General features: G+C 41.8%; 2 protein-coding genes across 5 annotated transcripts in view; one reads left to right on the forward strand and one right to left on the reverse strand.

Moving 5' to 3' along the window:
• LOC146359042 (serine/threonine-protein kinase Nek5-like) overlaps positions 1-10,561 on the forward strand; it is a 30,205-nt gene extending 19,644 nt beyond the window's left edge. The window contains exons 16-23 of the mRNA XM_084826442.1: positions 1,869-1,973; positions 3,957-4,037; positions 4,442-4,513; positions 5,061-5,184; positions 6,137-6,259; positions 8,475-8,612; positions 9,193-9,304; positions 10,199-10,561. Of these exons, the coding sequence (XP_084682568.1) occupies positions 1,869-1,973; positions 3,957-4,037; positions 4,442-4,513; positions 5,061-5,184; positions 6,137-6,259; positions 8,475-8,612; positions 9,193-9,304; positions 10,199-10,424 (981 nt within the window). The 3' untranslated portion in view covers positions 10,425-10,561. The remainder of the gene's footprint in view (positions 1-1,868; positions 1,974-3,956; positions 4,038-4,441; positions 4,514-5,060; positions 5,185-6,136; positions 6,260-8,474; positions 8,613-9,192; positions 9,305-10,198) is intronic.
• An 835-nt stretch (positions 10,562-11,396) lies between these two features.
• Positions 11,397-21,440, reverse strand: ALG11 (ALG11 alpha-1,2-mannosyltransferase). 4 transcript variants are annotated; one of them, XM_084826447.1, is made up of 5 exons: positions 21,383-21,440; positions 20,527-20,647; positions 19,057-19,290; positions 16,299-17,227; positions 11,397-11,926 (listed from the first exon to the last, which is right to left on the reverse strand). In XM_084826447.1, exons 3-5 carry the CDS (start codon positions 19,224-19,226, stop codon positions 11,655-11,657), a joined length of 1,371 nt encoding a protein of 456 aa, XP_084682573.1. In that variant the 5' UTR covers positions 19,227-19,290; positions 20,527-20,647; positions 21,383-21,440; the 3' UTR covers positions 11,397-11,654. The 4 variants fall into 4 exon arrangements, with proteins under 4 accessions (XP_084682573.1, XP_084682571.1, XP_084682574.1 ...); XM_084826445.1 differs by lacking the exon at positions 20,527-20,647; XM_084826448.1 differs by lacking the exon at positions 20,527-20,647 and having other exon boundaries at positions 21,105-21,440.
• Between the last annotated feature and the right edge of the window lie 150 nt (positions 21,441-21,590).

Below are 21,590 nucleotides of genomic sequence, written 5' to 3' on the forward strand. Positions count from 1 at the left end.
TTCACAGCGAAATGTGTTCATTTTTTTTAAATGGGAGGGCATGCTCACCTTGGCAGGCACCAAGAAAAGTGTCTTAGGGCACATCGGTGCCCATGGGCACCATGTTTCCTGCCCCTGTTCTCATTGTTTTGTTTTGTGGAATAAAATATATTAGTCCTTTCCTGCACACTCTTGTTAGTGAATGTCACCTCAGTGAGAGTGAAAATATCCTTCACTCCTGGGAGAAGAAGGAGAGAGAGAGAGACTTGAATTATATGCAGTAGCTAAGTTAAAGTTGTTGCTCCTGCTTAGAGCATCCAAATAGAAGGGGTGTTTTAGCAGTTGGAATCCATTCTACCCTTTTAGTGGTTAAATAGGACTGACAGTGGGTGATACAGTGTTAGTCTGTGCAAATAGTGGTTGGGATCCAAAGATGCTCCTGTATGCACAAGCAATTCTACACGTGTACTACAATTTCCTTTTCTGACAACAGCTCCTTGTGATGTATTGGATGTTAGCTTGAAGCTCTTTGGGGAGTAGTTTTTTAGGTTGCATGGGGGCTTTGGGAGGCAAGGGGCTCTGATTAGATCCAGAATGTTATTCCACTGGTGGGAACATCCCCAAGTGGACTTCCACTCAGAATGTTACCATTAGTGGAAAGCAGGGGAAGTGTCTTTTGCTGACTCTCCCCTCCCTTTGCAACCCCTAGGACCAACCCCCCCCACTCTTCCTGACGGTCCCCAACTCTCAAGTGCAGATTTTTGGGGTCTTTTTTTGTTTGTTTATTGTACAAAAGATTTATGTTAAAGGAATTATATTTGCAAGGCTAAGGATTTGATACCCATCTTCTTTAAATGTATCTGAACTGGGTAAGCTAGTGCCTGAACTGGGACCAAACCCGGAGAGCTAGGGAAAACTGATGAAATTGTACCAGTATTGAACCCGTTTTTAATGGTATAGTTTATTTTGTGTCTGTCTGTGTGTCTGTCTGTCTCTCTTATACAAAATAATCAAGATATAGAAACAGCAACAAGACCTGATGGAATACAATTAAAAAAAGGTTTAAGTCAAAATGGGAGGTCACGTGAAAAAATGAGATCAAGGGAAATGCCTGTTATAGACCAAATTATGAAGTACTACATGATTTGGGGGTGGGGAGGAAGCAAACACATGAGTGTGTTTTCACATTTCAGTTGGTTTTATTCCCCCTCTATCATAACAAACTGGTTCTATGGTATCCCTTACCATGGTAAACACAGAACCACATGGGGAAACCAGTCAGCTGTAGTATTCTCTTCTAAGAGAATTTTACCACTCACTTGTGTCCTAGATTTCTGATCAAGTGCAGATATGTAGTAAAACTCTCATCATATGGGCAGATGCTACGGTTGACATAGTTTTATTTCCATTGTGATAATTTGGTACTAGATATATGGTCAATATATATTTGCACTCTTAAAACGGAATGTTATACAATGGTGTGTAAACAATTGATCAGTCAGAATTAGACTACAAAGATTTGTGTCAATAGTATACACTCCACACCACACAAAAATTCACCTCTTCCTGCCACATTCCAGCTTTCTACCATACTATATTCTGGTTATTTGGGTAGAGAAAAGTTACTTTGCATGTCCCTATAGATTATTTTTAATACACATTTTTCACTTGGGCTTGGAAATCATGTTTGGACTAGGATATATATTAAAATGTTCTTCTGTTATGAGTTTTTTTGTGAATTTATACCGTATTTCATTTTCATTATTTCGGTAGTGTTTTCATTTTATTCTAAAACTCTGAATCCTTGATAAGATTGTTAAAATCACCTGTGCATCCAGGTGCTGAACCTAGAACATATTTAATTAACCTCTATAATTGTTATCTTAAAGGAGAATAAAAATATAAAGGACAAAACCTTTCTTGTGAGACAGAGGAAGAATGAGGATCAATCTCTTCACAATATTATTCTTGGAGGGAAAGATGAAGCAGTCCAGGTATCAACACTTCTAATATGGTGCAATGTAATGGTACAATGTGATAGCTGAGGTGTTCACATTAATGAGAAGAGGTACATGAGGTTATAGCCAATGTTAGTCCTACTTAGAATAGACCCATTGACATGAATGGGACTTAAGTTAGCCATGACTAACTTAAGTTCCATTTATTTCAGTGGGTCTACTCAAGGGGTAGGCAACACAGTGCCTCTGGACACCTTTTTTTTGGGCACCCACCAAGATGCTCCACTCCTCCTTTTTTTTTAAAAAAAGTTTCTTACCAGCACCTGGGATAGCTTCAAAGCAAAGCAAGGGCTTCTAGCTCCTGCCATCTTTATTTCCCATTAACGCCTCTGGGCAACACATGAATTTTCACGTGTTTGCAGTGAGGAGGAGGAGAGAGGGACGTGTGTGTGTGCGTGCGTGCGTGCGTGTGCGTGCGTGCATGCATGCATGCATGCATGCCTGATGAATACATGGGGTACTTGCATGTGTGTGTGTGTGTGTGTGTGTGTGTGTGTGTGTGAATCAATGGAGGATGGATGACTAAGGGCATTGTGTGCGTGTGAGCATGTGTTTGTGTGTGTGAGAGACAGCATGGTGATCCAGAGGAAGACAGAAAAAGCAATAGTGGGGAATGAGTTGACTAGCAGAAGAGGTGGGGACAAAGAGAGCTGGCCTTCTGTGAAATAGGTTTCTGTTGGCACTGAAAACTGTGGGTTCAAAGGAGTTGTTTAGCATGTTGGGATTCAGACCCCACCTCTGTCTTGTACTAAGTCTTTTGGGCAGGTTACTTGTCTGTTGTGACTAGCCACTCCTCCCGTGGCAACTATTTTGTGGTGGTGCCCCAGGACAGTTTCTCTAATTGCCAAACATGTCCATGAGACTGAAAAGGTTGCCTACCTCTGGTCTACTCGAAGTAGGACTAGCATTGGATACAACCCATAATTTTAACATAGGTTATGTCAGGATTGGGCCCAGACTCCCTGCAGAGTGGATTCATCCTGCGGAGGAGCCCAAGCCTCAGGGAGCTCAAGGAGACAAAGACAAGGAAGAATTTTCCCAAGGGCAATCTAATCACTTGGTTCAAAGCCCAACCATGACTTCTCCTGCTGTGGGAACTCAGCAACTCTCAGAGGGGGAGGAAGTGAGCATGGTAGATGCACGTATGAGACACAAAGTAAAGAGGGAGGAGCAATGCAAGGAAGTAAGGCATTCAACCAGATTAGCCCATCATAGAGCTCTCTAGGGGAAGATCCTCCCTGAGGGCAGGTCTGAGAAAGCCTTTCAGAGTCTGTGTTGTAGATTACTGTCAGACTTGCAACCACTGTCTATCCTACTGTAGTGCATCCCTAAAGGGGTCTTTAGATAAGCTCTTAGAGATGTGTCAGCCTAATCAAGGATTTCTGCATTGATGACCAATTCTGTAAGGAGAATTGCTGATGGACTGATTACTTACCATAATAAAGCCTATACACTTGGTTATCAACTTCTTTGTATGACTACACACATGCTGGGAGGGCTCAGGCCTTGACAGGTTACAACAGCCTTCCCCAACCTGGTGCCCTCCAGATCTGTTGGACTTCAACTCCCATCAGCCCTACCCAGCATGGCCAATAGACAGGAGTCCTGGGAGTTGTAGTCCAAAACATCTGGAGGGCACCAGGTTAGGGTAGGCTGAATTAGAAAGAAGAAAGCAGGGGTCTGATCATTGTACTTTATGTTAGTAGATACAGGGTTTTGATTCAGTTTCCCAAAATACTTCTGTTAGGGCCATTTACCTAACATTTGTAAAAGCCTAACATTTACCTGCTATACTAAAGATGATCCTTTGTCCCCACCCCACTGCTCAGAAATAAGTTTTGTACCAAACATTTTGTTGTCTTAATGGCCTAACCTTTTATAAAAATCTAATGTGAGAAGACTGTATTTTTGACTGGAAATATCTGTGCATATTAGGGTAAATTTTTTTTTTCCTTCAAGGATATTGAGCAAAACTTGAACCAAATTGGACTCCATAACTGGCAGGAGAGAAACATCTTGGAAGTAAAACACAAAGCAAAGGTTGAAGATTTATATATTTCTTTGCCGTGTTTTTTTGTTCACATTTCAGCTAGTCTGTATATATTGGTAGCTCTGAAAACTATGTTTCAGGTGGCTAAGGCAGTCAGTACTGGTCAAAGATGCTATGGAAATCTCAGCCAAGTGGGAGACATAAGCCATCCTTTCTTATCCTCTTATCTATGAACTTCCTGGTCCCCTTTTGCACAGGCCCCCATACTGGGGAATGGGAAAGTAAATATGGGAGCATAGCTGTGATTTTTTGCCTTCCATAGGCCAGGAAGGCATTGTTGCACCCATCTGTCTATCTTCAAGTGACAGATGGCATGAGGTTTTTAAAAAAGTGTATCTGTGGTAGTTGCTATGTGTTTTTGTATTTTATTAAAATACAGAAACTCTTTTTTCAGGGAGGAGTAAAGTTTCACATTGATCTAAAAGCTGGTGTTCCAGATGTGAACAGCTACCAGGAAGAGAAAGAGGTACAACTTTGGAGCTATGTTATATGTTCATGATCTAGTGATGTATTGGAAGCACACATGCACCAAGCTGTGCATGGAGTTCCCCTGCCTGCAAAGGCTCTTCTAGTCATTTTAGGAAAGGTGACTAATCTTATATTTTTCCCTCAGTTGGGATAAATGGGGCAGCCCACATGCACAGATGTGTGTGCAAATTGGAACCTGTGGATTCCTGAATCAGGCTGGAAAGCTGCAATTTCTATCCTTTTAAAAGAACTTTTCAAGTTGCCATAAAAACATTTCTGATGCTCCCTGTGTGAGATTTTCTTTCTCTCAAAAGAAAATTTGAGGAAGATTGAGAACTCAAAAAGAGAGTTCAAGTGCTGTTCAGATGCAGCTCTCTGTGACACACAGGCCTGTGGTATGATGCAAGACAGATGTGTGGTGGATTGTACTTGTCTGTCTCTGTCATGTAATTGCAATGTGTTTACTAGGCTTATTTGAAGGAAATGTTAAACGATGTGAATGAATTAAATAAGTTCTCCACATGGATTATTTTGTTTGATGTCAGGACCATGATAAACTCAATGCAACTTTGACTTTTGAAGATGGAGAAAACCTTAAGAAAAAACTGACCAACATCTGTGATGATTACATAGACAAGGCACTGGTAGAATTGTGCTGCTGGGAAACGGGTATGCCTCTTGAAATCATTAGACTTGTTAGCATGCTGTTCCTCTTATTAATTAGTAGCTGCAATCCTACATGTTCAGTCTGGGACTCATATGATATAAACCCATATTTCTGAGAGCTGATTTACACAGCTGTGCTTGGGGTTTTTTGTTGTGATCATGATCATCATCTGTTTATTTATTTTTATGTATGCCACTTTTCCAGAAAATTGTGCCCAAAGCAGCTCACAGCATAATAAATGAACAGCAGTAAATGTAACAGCAGTATTCAAAAAATACAAATAGCCATAATGTTGGTAGCTAAATACGTAATAGAAATATCAGTGCATACAAATATCGACTAGAACAGTACAGATGAACCAAGCTAATCCAACAGCTAATCCAACATCTTAGCACTAAACAGGAGAGGAAATAGATCATAACATAGAAACATAAAAAACACTGCCTGCAAGGACAAATAAATCTCCATTCCACAAAGACAACATGGAGTTCTTCACAATTAGCCTACAAACACTGGTTGGCATCCACCACTCTCGCTAGTGGCAGCCTTCCTCCCAGCTTTCACCTGGGTCTCCTTTCACACTCCCTTCCCCATCTGTCACCTGTGGAGGTAAAGAATGCCAGTCTCCCTTCAAGCCACACAGTACAAAGTTTTAATATTACTCAGTCCCTTTCCACTGAGCACCCGTTTCCTTGGTCATTTAATGCATCTGATCAGATCAGTATTGTTTAAAAAAAAAAAAGAAAAGCTTTGTTGGGCCCATGATAGTATGTGGTCAGTCCATAACAAGAATGGGTTCCATGCAGAAGTTCAGCTCAAGGTCTCTATCAAAAAGTCACCCACTGGACAAAGAATAAAGTTGCATGAACTGGCCCTTTCTGTATCATAATCGGCATCAGAATTGCATCCATACAGATTTAAAACTACTAGATATAATTTCTTCTTTCCCCTTAGATGTTGACAATGAAGATGATGCCATAGTAAATAGAAAACAATGGCAAGCTTCAGCCCCACAGACTCTTCTGAATCTTCTAGAGAATGCAGATATCACCTCTGTGTGCCCTACCATGGATGAAGGTGAACTTTGTGAAATATTTCCGGTTCTTCTGTTGCAGGGGTGGGTGACAGTGCTCCCCCTAACCTCTGGTGCAGCCCCCAACATGCCACTAAAATTCTAAAAAGAACACCAAACAATTCGTGGTTTGCTGCCAAAATTTGGTGGCAAACCACTATGGAGGCTTTAAAGTTATAAATGTAGCGTGACCCTTGTAAGCCTCTATAGCAGTTTGCTGCCAACGTTTGGTGGCAAACTGCTGATTTATTTTGAGTTTTTCTGGTGGTATGGCAGTGGCAGGAGTGCGGTTGGTGGAGGGGAGTAGCCCCCAGACCCCTGAAGTTGTCCACCCCTGTTCTATTGAGTAAAGTGAGTTACTGATTCTGCTATGCACATGTCTGTGTACTTTTAGATGTGAATTGCAGGGTGGCTTTCAGAAAGATGCTCCATTGGGACCTGAAATAGTATTTCCATGGTTCCCGAAATGTGAGGTGGCTCTCTAAGACGTTATGGGCAGGTAGTAAACTAGAGGATATACAGACTTTTTCCTGACCATTTTGAGTCGCTTGGACACAGAACAAAATCCGTTAAAATATAGAACAATAACGAACAATTTCTTTATTTATTTCATATTTTTATCCCACTTTACAGGCAGATAAATGAGTTACAAAAACAGATAATATATTCAATCTACAAAATGGTTATGTAAATAATATTTTGGCCTAATAAAATTGGCTTCTAAGATTAGAATAATTCCTGATTCAAAACCTGTTATTTAACAAAGTATTACCAGCCATGGCACCATTACCACCAGAACAATGCATTAGTCTCTGTGGGATAGCTTGTTCCTGCAATCACTAAAGCAAGTTACGCCAAGGCAAGATCCAAGGTGCAGCCAGCTTCCTCTGGATTAACAATCCTCAACAAAACAAGGACGTTGATTCCCCAGGGGCAGTGCCAAGTATTCACCTTACAGTTCTATCCTATGTAGACTCACTGACCTCCTTCTGAGTGCCCTAATAATTGCTGCCTGGAATAAGTGGGTCCTGATCACAATAAGAGGTTATCCTGCAGGATTGACTTCCTCCCCTACATCCTCTTCTGTGTGCCCCAAGAAGAATGCTGGAATGTTGACAGCCCATTTAGGGGTTCAAGTGCTGGGCATAGTGTCGCAGCTACTAGGGGCACAATCCTATGCGTGTTTAGACAGAAAAAAATCCCACAACTCCCAGCATTCCCCAGCCAGCATGGCTGGCTAGAGAATGCTGGAAGTTGAAGGCCGTTTTTTCTGTGTAAACACAAAAACGATTGTGCCTTAAGTCACTTAGATAAAATTGGCCAGCTTTCTAGTGAACTGCTAGAAACAGAGGGTAAAACTGCCCAGCCTGAAAAATCACTGTTAATAAAGGCCTAGCTAGCACATAGAGAGAAGCTTTGAGTACTTCCCTGACTCAAGAGCAGGCAGAGCCAGAACTAGAAGGCGCCTTCTCCTGACAAATTATTTTACATGCGCCTGATTTGCATAGTCTGGTTTCAGCAGTGAGCAGGAGGTAACTGACTCTGCATACCCTCCTCCACCAACAGAAAAACTTGATACTTCCAAAGCCAACAGTACTTCCTGTCCTGCATCCTTATATCTCCTTCCTGGCCTCAGGAACTCTGATTTGCGGAACTCCCTGACATATCTCAAAGAGAGTGGCACCCACCCTTGGTCTCCTTGATATGACTTTGGTGGTGGTGCCTAAGATTCGATCCACAAGGGACTTTGTGCTTACTTTCAGGATTCTGTACCCTCATTCCTGTAACCTTGTTATAAAACAGTATGTTATACCTGCTACTGTCTGAAGTCCCTATAACCCCTCCCAGAGTACCTCTCTTCTATTGCCACAGTCTCCATGCATTCTACTACAAACAGCTTTCTGAAGTCGCTCCTGAACCCCTGGTCATGACCTGGTCCCCCAATGGCCTCTAGGACTTGTTTTGTCTTAGTAAAGAAACATTTTAAACTGTTGCTTTCCTACACTTTCAAAATTTTGTCTTCAAAAAACATATTCCTTGTTCCTACTGCCTGAGCAAGAAGAGTGAGGAAATGAATGTACCTTTCGTGACGGATAATTATTGCAGGACCAAGAAAAGTGAGAGAAAAGAGGGGCTGCAAAATGAAGAATGTTCCTGCTGCTGGGAGGTGAAATTACTATCTTGCCACTGTACAGTGAGCTAATGTATCCTATTTCTCAGTGGGCCAGGTAATCATGATGCCTTCAGAATTCCCTGAAAATAGGAAAAAATGGAGCCAAGAGTCACCTGGGACGCTGATGAACATGTTAGCAGCAGCAGAATGCTCAGGTGACACTTTGTGCCAAGCCGAAGAGCTCAGTAAGTTGCTTCTTGCATATTTGCTACTTAATAGTCACTTCTGAGAGTTCTATTTAGTGCAACTATTATCAGTGCACCTCTGTACAACAAATGCACAAATGAAAGGAAAAGTTGAACTGCCCTAGAACTGACAGTATCTAAGAGTGGATTTTTTTCTCATGGCTGTGTGGCCATATTTGGGTTGTTTTTTTAATGTGCCTTGGAAATCTTTTGAGATTTTTAAAACTCTGCTAATCAAAGTGCCACTTGACAAAGCTCAATTCCAGTGGTCAGAATGGTAGTCTGAGCACAGGGCCAACCCTGCCTATCAGGCTAACTATGAAGGCCACATGTCTACCAACCCACACAGAGGCACCAGCTTACACAAACACTCAAAATGAGTGCCCTTATACAAGATTAGCCTAGTTCCATTGTGAACCTGGAAGCAGCCTTCATGTGTTTGGAAGGAGCATAGCACTAACTAAACCAAATGGCCACACACTGTCCACCCTGCTCTAGATAAATTTTTTTTAATGTATACTCCTTGATGTTTAAGGTGGCTAACATAAAAATCACATTAAAAGCAACTAAAATATTTCAGAAGCGCCAGTAATCCCATCAGCTCCAAAAGCCGATGAAGCTGATTCAGAAGTAGGTTCTGCTATTGAAGTGGATGAAGACAGACTTGATCCAAGATCTGATGATGATGACACGTAAGTAATTGCAATGAATCTATCTTCTGTTTGCTTCTTTTCAGCAACAGTATTTTTGAGCTATTAACACCCCCAACCTTAAGACTTGTGGCAAATCTACAAATGCTTAGGATGGGGAGCATCAGCATCCACACCAATTGACTAGTGAAGTACATCTAGACAAAAGACTAGTCCAAATGCTACTACTGGGATACAGTTTAATTTGCATGTGGTAAACAGCATCAGTAAACAGAGGTTTAACTGATGATACAGTTAATATAAGTCGAGTTAGCAAGCTGGGTGAAGCAATTACTGAACAGTATCACAACATACTAAATTTTGCAAAAGTCTGCTCAACTCTCAATCTCAGCAAAGTTGGTTGCATGAACTGGCATTTAAACATGAACAGAGAAACGTTCATATTGATCTTAGCTGGTTCATACATGCAGTGGCCTCCCATGAGATCTCCAAGAGCCCACATGCCTACCATTAGATTCATGGACCGGCTGGAATTGCTTGGAGATGCAATTTGTGTGAACAGGTGACACCACATTGGTCATGTATCACTCCAGTTTTCCTATTATGGCAGCAGATCAAGAAAGTTTGCCACTGCCATCATAGGAATTGGGAAAGCCATGCTGACATTATCCCTAGTTGTTTGTTTAATGGACTTACAAAGATATCTGTTTAAACAAATAGCTCTTTCAGACAATCCTGCCCAAGTCGTGAATCTGGTGGGGACTCTGCACCCTCAAAAGGCAATTGTGTGTGGGTCATCACATAACATGAACCAACCCCCAGATTTTCAAAATAATTTTAATTGACATCTTAACCAATTTTAGAATTGAACATTTTGATACGTTGGTAAGAACACCAACAACATTGAATATCCATTTTTTCCTGTTAACTATACAGAAATTTTGAAGAATCTGAAGATGAATTGAGGGATGAGCTGGTAGAATCCCTGGAAAAAGTGATAACCTCTCTAGAAGAGGAGATTTTAAACACTCCAGTTCAATCAGCAGACACAGACCAACTGAAAAAAGAAAGTATAATTAATAGTAAACTTAGAAAACCCAATGAAAGTTTGGAAGACAATAGTAACATGACTGGAGACAAACAGGAAGGTGCAATCAGTTAACATTCCTGAATAATAGTTCTGTAAGAATTAATGGCAAGTAGTGGTATCCATTTTAACAGCAAAGATTTTAGGAAATGGGTACTTCTTTGTGGGGTTATCATCCACTATTAAGTAGTTAATAAGAGGTGCAGAATTCTTGGTACTTGAAAAAACATAGTTCTGTGGTGTAAGGCTGTTCAGGTTAATTAACCATTTAACATTACTTATCTCTCAAGAACCCCTATCTTTACACTGAAACTTTTCAGTTCATCTCTGTAGTTTGTTTCATATTGTTTTTCATTACAACATTACTTAGAGCTGGAAACATAGGAGTCTGTATAAGATTTTTGCAAACCAAAGCAGCTTAACAAGGGGGTCTTGCCCAGCATGGGATGTAAGTACTCTGTCCATCTTTCTCTTACTCAGCTGGCTAGAGATCTTGCAACATAGCGTGGTGGCATTCCCTAAAGACAGAGCTCATCTCTGGTTTGTCTGTTTCCCCTTGCTTACTTCCAAGGACCTTCTGATAAATGCGCAATTGTGGATTGCCAAATGGTGCAAGGAATACGCCCAACCTGCCCTTACTTTTGTTATACCTGTAGTGGCATGTGGAAGGCTGGTATAAGCCTACGCTCACTACAAACCTGCTTGTGCCATATTCCGATGGCAATACTTTTAACAGATTTAACTTCAGTAACATAGGTCTGGTTCTCACTGAGGTGATAAACCTATATCTAGGCCGTACTACTACACACTGCAGGTGGGGCTCAAATGGTTGAATGCTCAGTCATAAAAAAAACTCCTTGCATATAGAACTAGATGTTAGGGAGAAGCTAGGCTATAAGCTTATGTTTGTGCTTATACATGCTAGCTTTCTGTATAGAGGGTGGTATGTCTCTACCCTGAAACTGTCAAGCCTTGATGCCATTAAAAAAAACTTTGGAAAACTCAAGCTCCATCTAGCTTTACACAAGAGCAAGCTGAACAGCTGGATATTTTGCCATATAATTTATTCTTCGGCAAGACTGCCGAGTCTTTAAGCATTTCACATCTGATTTTGCATGTACTTTTGCTACACAAACTATGAATTTGGGGTGAAAGCATGCTCTGTCACATTATCCTGAACCCCACATCTAAGTAAGTCTCATAATTAACATACTCTTTACTGTACAACAGAAATATTAAATTAGAAAAATATACAAGTATAGTACCATAATTCAAGCATGTCCAGATACCTATATACAAAAGATTTTATTTAAATAGCTGCTCTACAGATAATAGAAATGTTTCCTCAAATTCTTGATCAGCAAATCTCTTCACAGACTGACGAGCGTTTTGCCTGATCTCTAGCCTTTTTGCAGGAGACAAAGAAAAGATATAAGCCATGGTGTCCGCATAACTATCTTCATGTTCTGCTAGAAAGCCAGTAATATTTCCTTCATAGGGCACCACAATGTCCAGTTTTGGGCCTCCAGAATTGTGAGCAAGGATAATTGTGCCAGCTGCCATACATTCAACAATTCCTATAAGAGACATAAAACAATTAAATACAGTTCTCTCAGTCCTTCATGGCTAAGGATTTTAATGTCTACAACAATTTTAAAAGTATGAGGAAAAACACAATGAGTGGGATCCTAAGATTGTATGGGGAGACTTCCATTCATGGAAAGGCTGCTCCTGATTACAGAAGGGAGGGGAAGCTGATTTTTGGGGTGTAGAGGGTGCCCCCCTGCACCCCTGAAAATCTGCTCCAGCAGAGTGAGGAGCCCCCCAGAACAGTATAGGAAGGGGAATTGACAAAAATATTCCTTCATTCCCCTCCTCCTTTTAGTGAGAGGCTCTAAATGGGGATGGGGAACCCCCGGTGCGAGGGCCAAATCTGTCCCACCAAGCCTCCCCATCTGTCCTCAAAGGCCTTCACTGCAACCGCCACTTGGAAAAGGGGGAGGGAGCTAGAGAATAGCTCCTGACTTAGCTGCTGCCTGAAGGAGTGCTCCTTGAGCTGCCAGTTCAGTCTACTTGGTTTACCCCTGGCAAGGGGCGAGAGAGGCCAGTCCGGTGTGTCTGTGGGTGAGGACCGCATGCTAACAGTGGGGTGGCTCTGCCCACTCTAGGCTGTGGACCCTTCCACTGCTGGCATGGAGCAATCCCCATGTTTGCCTGGAGCCAATTTGTGCCAAAAAATGTACCCCAGCCCAGCTCTACTGAATTAAAGACCCTCCCACTCACAGAAGGACACTTTAAGATCCAACTCAGTGAAATTTAAATGTTAGCACTTCAAACACAAGATGTTACATCTGCTCAGTCTAAGAGGGGGGCACGTATGCTCAATAACATAAAATGCACAAAATAGATAACTTTTTCATGGACCAACATCTACTAGAGAAAAAGAATGCAAACAGAAATAATGCAGATTCTAGATTAACTCAGATTCTTATGTCAGTGTTTCCCAGTCTTCTGTGTACTGAGGAACAGTATTATTGTGAATTCAAAAAGGAGCGACACATCACTCTTATACCTGTGCAAACTGGAAGGAGTCATGACCAGGAGTTCATAATTTCCAAAAATTGGACATTTTGGCATGTCTCTGCACTGGCTGTAATTGGATCAATTACTGCCCCTGCAGTCACAAAGCCAAAGTACCTATCCATATAGGAGACTGGTGGGAAGGACCCCGGCCCAGATGCCTTTAATTTCTTGCAACTCACTAGTAGTTCTCTCACATCACATTAGCATATTCAATTTTCACAGGTTTCTGGGAGCGATTGTCTCTTACCTGCTAGTCTTTAACTGTCTTGTATCCAATTTTAAAAAATTGACCATCTGGCTTCAGTGTTTAATAGAGTAGACCACTTATTTGGCCCCGAATGTTAAATGAAAAATATTAGGAAGCAAAAGTTTGCATAGTTAACCAGCGGTGTGACTTTTTTGGGGAGTAAATATGCTAAATTTTCATTGGTGGACATTTGTCACTTCAAAAATAGTTACCCTTTCAGTATAGAAAACTTGAGCTAGGTATTGAAAATCACAGTTAAAAACAATGACTTTGGGATTCCTCTCTACAACAAAAAGGGTAGACGTACACTTCTTGGTTTAAGTGAAAGCTGGGATTTTTAGTTTTCTAACAAAAGGGGGCCTTTAATGTTCTTTGCTGGCTGCTCGTTACATATATGTGCTTTTCCTACTTAGTTTGACATAAAATAGAAAATGGAAATTGTTGTATTACATTCTGTTGTACTAGGATATGTGGAGCTTGCAAAAGCAAAGTGGCATATTTTAGTAAGTATTCAACATATTAGAAGAGAAACTGAAGCCCCCAAACCTGCTCGTAAACATTTGTCTTGGCAATAAGGCTCATTAATTTGATTAACTTAAAACTATGTGTTACAGCTAACTGGGCCCTAATGAATTATTCAGCAAAAGTGGCTTTTCAAGAAGAACAACTCTGAATGTCTATACTACAGTGATGTAACCTCTCACTTATTTTAATTCTGTGTCACAGGAATATGCAAAAACTTCAGTTAGTTACTATTGGTGCACACAATTCTATGTAATATGGGCTTCTTGGCATGGTGGTCTCCTGTAACTAACACACACACACACACACACACGAGCAGTCATTTTTTTTAAGAGAAAGAAATGCCTGAGGTACACATGCTTTGAGACATGTATTCTTTATTCTCCTTTCCCACTGGCCAGAGCATCCTGAACAGAATCCTACTCAAGAAATACTCCCACTGGCAGGAGTAAACTGAGGAACCCATCCAATATCTTCATTATGAAGGAGGGGTAGAGAACAGTAAAGGTCAGATTTACAGGTAATACAAAACTAGAAGGATAATGTTGCAAATGTTTTAGGGAACAGACTCATGGTTTTAAACTGGGTATCAAAAAAAGGATCCAAAATCTGAAGCATTCACACAGTGAAGAACACAGGTATCACTGGCTAGAGAACAGAACTCTGGGGAAGGATTTAAGGGTTATAATGGATAAGCTGAGCAGGCTAATGCCAACTCATTGAACGGCAGGGTTTCCAAGACTAGAAGTACTATTCTTTATCAGCATTAGTAAGAGCCCACATTTGGACACCAAGTCAACATTCTCATTCAGCTGTGATTTGTAGAACTGATCAAACAGAAAGGATTTAGAGAAAATATGCAAAGATGATGAAGAGGGCTAGAATACAAATTCTATGACAGACTGAAAGGATCATGTAATTTATCTTGGAATTTTTAATATTTAAAAATATTTAAAATATATATATAGGCCACTTTTCCAGCAATCTAAATCACAATATAGTACTTGAAAACACCACAATAAGAAAATCACAGGACAAAACAGCAAATAGAAAAATTGCTCAAAAATGGAGGGAGCAGGCTAAACAGCCATAGGATATGTGGTTTTCTGGGAACTGACCTTCCACCCCTTCTGTGCTGCCTCACAGGCATCACGGAACAGGCCCGTGCTCCGTATGGGAGCGTGGAGTGGACAAAACAGGACATTCCAGGGTGGGGAAGGCAGAAATGCTGGCATGACACATGCTCTGTGTCCTCCGGCAGCCTTCTCCCCCGCCCTGCCTTCCCACAGCTAGACAGCTGAAATCGGCTGTCTAGCCGCAAATGAAGGGCAGGAGAAGCGCGGAGGGAACAATCCCCTCCGTGCTTCTCCTGCCCTGCACTGGATAGGCAGTCACCTCTGAGTTTGGAGGCGGCTACCTATCCCCATAGGATTGCGCGCTAAATCAACCACAGGCCTCATGAAGTAAAAAGTATTATAACCCTTAAGGCAGGGTTGAGGAATCTCAGGCCTGGGGCCAAATCTGGCCTCCTTGGGCTCCTAATTTGGACCTCAGGTGTTGCGGGGCCCCACCCTCTTTCCCCCAACCACCAATCTTTTAGTGTTTTCCCGGCTTTTGTGCAGTCTTTTCCCCATTCTAAAAGGTTGAAATGCCTCTCCTAAAGCTTCATTACTGGCAGGAAGAGCTTTCAGCTAAAATGTGCTGGTATTTTTGGTCCCACCCCTTTTGCCTCCAGCCCTGCCCGCCACTCCAAAACTGAAACTGGCCCTCGTGCCTGAAAGAGGTTCCCCATGCCCGCCTTAAGGAAAACAGCCAGAGATGGGTTCTTTTTGTATCGAAAGGCAGGCCATTCCAAAACGTACACCTACTTCTTGTCATAGTTCCAGCCAATTACAATGGAATATATAGACAGTTCTCAACTATTTAAGGAATCTAGAGTGGAGGGGAGAGCAACTGTTTTTCCCTTTCATGAAGAATAGGACAAGAATACAAGAAAACGCAGTGATTGTAAACTAGGAGGAGATGAGTACTCCCCAATAGTTAACCTAAATAACTGTGGAGGTTCAGCACTGGAACAAGCAGCCGAAGGACCTCACAGAATCTCTTTCCACTGAGATTACTTTGCAAGACATTGGTCAGGCATTGTGGCAGGGAATACTTTTTAGGGTATGATGTGCTGTATATCAGAGATTAGACTAGATTGGGTCCTTTGTAAACACGACCATGAACAAATTAGGTCAGCCTTCCCCAACTTGGTGTCCTCGAGATGTTTTGGACGTCAACTCCCCTCAGCCCTGGCCAGCAGGGCCAATGGTCAGGAATTCTGAAAGTTGTAGTTTATAACATCTGGAGGGCACCAGGTTGGGGTGCATTACAACTGCATTGGGTGGTTGTAAGCAAGTACGTACAATATGAGAGTAATTAATCACTGTACCAGTTTGATGGGAGAATAGAGAGTACCAATACAACACTCTTTTAATTTGAAAGTTCCAATTATGGAAGTCTCCATAATTGGCCATCACTTTCAACACTAGAAACCAACACTAGAAACCACAAGTCACATATAGCTCAACAAGGTTATGTGGAAAAATACTCACCAATGCCAAAGTGTTCATTCCACATAGTGTGAAGTCCAATGGTTGCATCTGCCAGATACTTCTTTAGCTCTTCAAATGGAATGTTAACTTTGAATTCCACCCTTTTTTCAATGCCCAACTCTTGACAGAGCTTTTTAAGTCCATTTACACGCTGGTCATCTTCTTGGTTACGACAGCCCCCTATCAGAATGAGTTTGGGCAAAAGCTGCTGCCCTGCAGTCTTTTCCAACAGTTTAGCAAAGGCTCTGATCTGCAAAGAGTGGTCTTTCTCTGGCCTAAACTGGCTTACAGAAACAATTGTTTGTTCTACCATGCTCTTCTCCTGACATAGCGGAATATCCAGAAAGGCCTGAACATCACAAGGTGGATACACAATGTTTGTGCGGTCACTGCACCGCCAAAGGGATAGGATGTGATTGAGAGTCCATGAAGAATTAACCATGACAATATCACTGCAAGAACCAACTAACCCATATATAGAAGCAAAAAGATAATAATAGGCAAGTTTAAATTTGCTTAGCAGGGGAATTTTTGTGATGATGGCTGCATTATTAAATTGAGCATTCTGATTCCTAACTATAGAAAGCATGTCAGTGCTGATTGTAGGATAGTGAACATAACAGCCTATCTGACAACCTCCTAAATATTTAAAGAGAGGAAGTGTGAAGGCATAACCCATAGAGTCAATATATACATCAGGAACACATTTCATAAGAGCTTCCCAGCCAAGAAACATAGATCCTAGGCTCTGGCCCAGCAGAGTGAAATGTGGATAAAGGGAAGCTTCCACCAGGTAGCGCCGACTCAAAAACACAAACTTCACAGGTTGATTTAATCTGATGTTGAATCGTTGGTAAGCCTGTTCAAGTATATTTTCAGCTGTAGCATTAATATCACCAGTATAAACAACATAGGAGGCATCTTTGTACCTGGAAAATAAAATTAGTTTATTCAGGCCTTTTCCTATCAAAATATTTCATTCATGTGCAACCCCCATGTTTCTCTTTCAGCCTTTTGGTCAATTTTAAATGGCTCCATGAAATTGGGCTAATTGGGCTTACTAGCCATCCCCAATGCTCTCACCATCAACTTGGCGGAATCTCCACAAAAAGTTCACAGCAAAAGATCAATGCAAAATGTACAAGTAAATAAACAGTAAAGTTAGCCCCTACTGACCATACCTTAAATATGCATATTAATTATATCAAAATACTTGTAGTTTGGAATGTTTGTCCTGATCAAGAATTTCAGTTCAAAAACTTTTGGCTACTGGAAAAATGTTTTGAGATTATAGAGTACGTAAAAGTACCATGGCATATTTTCATAGCTTTGTTTACTAAATATAACTCATAAAATATGTTAAATCTGACCTGGATACCTTGACACAAATTGCATAACTAAAATCCAATCCTGTGGTCTGTAAGAGGGCATCCCGGGGACCATAAGATTGTGAGGATCCCCTCCCCCGCCCCGAGGCCAAAGACACAGCTATGACCTCAGGGGGGCAGAGGAGAACCAGAGCAGGAATTTCCCTTTCTCTCCCAGCTGCTGTGGAAAGCTCTGCAGTAGCTTCTCTTCTGTAGTCACTTTGCAGCTTCAGCAGAGCCAGGCAAGGAGGAAAGTGGATGGGACAGTGGAAGGGGAGGAGAAACATGGATTCATTGATTTACAGCCAGGTAAATCAGCTAGGTGGGCTGAGAGGCCTGTCTTGCTGAAAATGCTTCCAAGGTGGAATGGGAGGTGAAAACACCTCTGTCATTCCACCTGCTCTGCCTGGCTCTTGCCAGCAGGGCTTTGGATAGGCGTATAGCTCCAGTCTTGGAGCCCTCTGTCTAAACAGCATCAGTCCTTTATGACTGCATTCTAACCTTCTATTCTAAGCAACATTTAAGACTTAAAAGTGCAACTCTAAGCATGTTTATTTAGAAGTCCTTCTGACCTCAATGTGGCTCTCTCCTTAGTAAGTGTACTTTAGGACTGAAGCCTTACACTGCAATCCTATGCACACTCACTTGGGAGTAAGTCCCAAATGGGGTATACTTGTGAGCCAATATGTATTGGATTGCACTGTAAGAAACCCACTTGCGGTAGCAAACAGTACTTCATGGGAAACTGCTTTTGAAACTCAGGGATTTGAGAAACTTTGCAGTGTGAGATAGGAGACTGCCGGGCACATGAAAATGTTGGACATGCTTAACTCACCTACCTAGATTATGATCTTGGAGACCAAGATGTAAATAACTGTATTTGAACAAGCAAAACAGAGTCTATAAGGAAGAAGTTTATTTCCTTGCACTTTCCACTCTATTAGGAAACAAGTATGAACATATCAGTTCAAAATATATTCTTGGACCTGAATTACACTGACTACAGGGCACCACAGGAACCAGACATTTTCTACACATTCTACACTATATTTTCTTCATAAACCAGCACTCTTTGATTAACATAATCTCCAAATCAGCTTAATTTTATATTATGAAAATAAACCACATCAAAAATAACAAGCTGCACACAAATACATATGCAGACTTGTAACTGATTTGTGGGCAACTAATTTTTACCACTCATCTTAAGAACAGCAGGTACAAGATGTAACACAAATGTAAGAAAATAAACCAATAATGATAGCATGGGGAAACAGTGGTTTTAGTTGAAGGGTACCATTTTACCAAACCATTGTCATTTTCATTAAGAGCTTCCAGAAAGAGGGTAGTGCAAACAAACATCACTATAAAAACTTGAAATATGTACTTACTTTTTCTGTAGTGCTCGTAGAGCACACCATAACACTCGCTCCCCTCCACCACCTGCATTGCAATATGGATGAAAAAATGCAACCACATATGGTCTTTTCCCATCTTGCCCTGGTGGAATTAGCTGATTTTTCCTTTGCTGGAGCCAGAGCCGTAAACCACACAGCAGCATCAACAAACAGAGACATAAAACTCCACTTAGTATCAATGCAGGGATAACCAATGAGTACAGCAATCTGAAACAAGAGGGGGGAAAGCTGAAGTAGACTAACAATTCTGAAAGCCAGAAACTGTATTAAGTCACCCGGCAAAGAGAACCAATGCTTGAAGTGTTTGTCTGCATATTAAAATATGTAATTACTTCAAACATCTGTTATGGCAAACCTAACTATACTGCTGAGCTCCAGGCTACATAGCCACCATCTAGCAAACAGAGGCCATCTTCCACTAAGAAAATAATTGAAAAGATTGAGTCCACTGCTCTCACTCCTCCCCCATTAAGTGACAAAACTGGTTCCAGAAGATCAAGTTAATGAAACTTGATTTCATTAAATCATCCAGACTTCCTTGCCATAACAGACAGTGGCAAACACACACATTATTAGTGTAACAATAAAATAAAAATCAGAGTCCATATGATGACATTAGTTGGTTCAATCAGTGCAACATGACTTTAAAATGCTAAATGCGTTTCAATTAGTAACGCAATCACTCTCTGAAGTAGCAAAATTAGAACTTTATGATACATACTACTTTATCAAGTAACTTTGTATTCACTTCCTGAAACTCTTGTGACTCAAAAGCTTGCACACTTTTACAGAAGTCAGCTCTATGATAGGCACTCCTGGGTTTAATAAAAAAAATAATACATAGCACTAACTACCCATACTATCTTAAGTTTGCCACACAGAAGTCAAGAAATGTACTCACCAGGTTGCCAGTGGCATCTATATATTTTTTTAATCTGGCAAATACTTGCTCCAACACAAAATGAGTTATTTGCAGGAGCTCATTTTTGACCTCATGCTGAGCTTTGGAAACACTTGGAAGTAGTGAGATGTCTCAGTGCTTTTTAGTGTCTCCAGAGTTTGGTGCAATTCCAGGGATATGCCCCCAGTCCTGGAACTCAGGTGGGGATTTGTCTCTGATCTAACACTGGACTTTAGAGGCACTCAGAAGCAGTGAGAAATCTTCCTACCACTAAATTGCAGCGTGAAGCAAAGATGAGACACACACACCTCGAGGTGGAGGAAGGGAAGTATCAGTGGCAATAACTAGCTACCAAGGCCAGCCCAGAACTGTAGATCCGGTCCCACACATTCAGCCACTGCTACCTATTATAGTATATAATCCATATACAGCTGAAGGGGTTAGCTGTATAGTAAGTATACATCTTTCATATGTACTTAGGAAGGGTTGTAGCTCAGTGGTAAACCACATACTTTGTACGCAGAAGGTCCTAGGTTCAATACCTGATATCTCCAGGTAGGACTGGAAAAATATTTTTGTCTGAAACCCTAGGTAGTTGTCACCAATCCAGATGGACCATTGGTCTGATTTCTTATAAGGCAGTTTTCTGTATTCATTCTAAAACTTTGTGAGGGAATTTCACGAAAAAGTTACAACACTAAGGGTGACTGAGTCTGAAGCATCACTCACAACTATAAGTGGCTCAAAGGTAGCCACACAGTTGGACCGACAGTCCAGATTTGGACACCAGTCTGACCATTACTTTAGACTTGATTACAAGCTATTGCTTTCAATGGGCAGAAAGAAGCTCCCTGATCCATCCCAATCCAATTGTATGTCAGACGGAAGGAGAACGTCATCATCATCTACCAAATACACACGGGAACGGAGGGAAGAAGGAAAAGGGGAGAGAATGGAGCTGCCAGGCACACTTAGACCAGTATTTTGCCTCCATTAAGGAATATTTTGATTGCACTTGGCCCGGATCTCTCCCACCTCCACCAATTTGGAGGGCTAGAAGAGAAACTCAACCCGAAGCTTGACAGCCCCTCATTTCCGTGAAGGAAAAGTCTTCACCTACCAGAAGGGCGGGCAAGTCTTCGAAACGGGCAATGCCCAAAACTGCGCGGATTTAAATAATGGGCACAGGCACACGATCTGAGGGAGGAAAGGGGAGCTCCAGAAAGCCACAACGGGGAAGGAAGGGCCAGGTTGGATCTAAAAAACCGGGAAGGAAACGAAGGACGAGCCCATAGGAATATCGGGCGCTGCTCAGCTCGGCCTCCCGCCCGTGGGAAGCAGCGGGCGAACCGCGCCGGGATTGGAGGAAGGGGAGGCGGACGAGTTGACAACTCGCACCTGAGGAGCGGCTCGGCCGGGAAAGCCGCCATCTTGGAAGCTGACGTCGCTTTCCTATGCCGGAAGTCATCTTTTGTGCGCCCGGAAGCCGTTGTTATCCCCAAACTACTCCCACGCCCTCGGCCCTCCCGCCTTCTTCTAAACGGGGCGTGCTGTTGCCGTTTCCACCGCGGGGCGCCCCAGACATTCGTTCAACCCTAAACTGAAC

This window comes from Heloderma suspectum, chromosome 1 (assembly GCF_057233095.1).
Source record: "Heloderma suspectum isolate Gila_16-S chromosome 1, 16-S_ref, whole genome shotgun sequence".
Lineage (NCBI taxonomy): Eukaryota > Metazoa > Chordata > Lepidosauria > Squamata > Helodermatidae > Heloderma > Heloderma suspectum.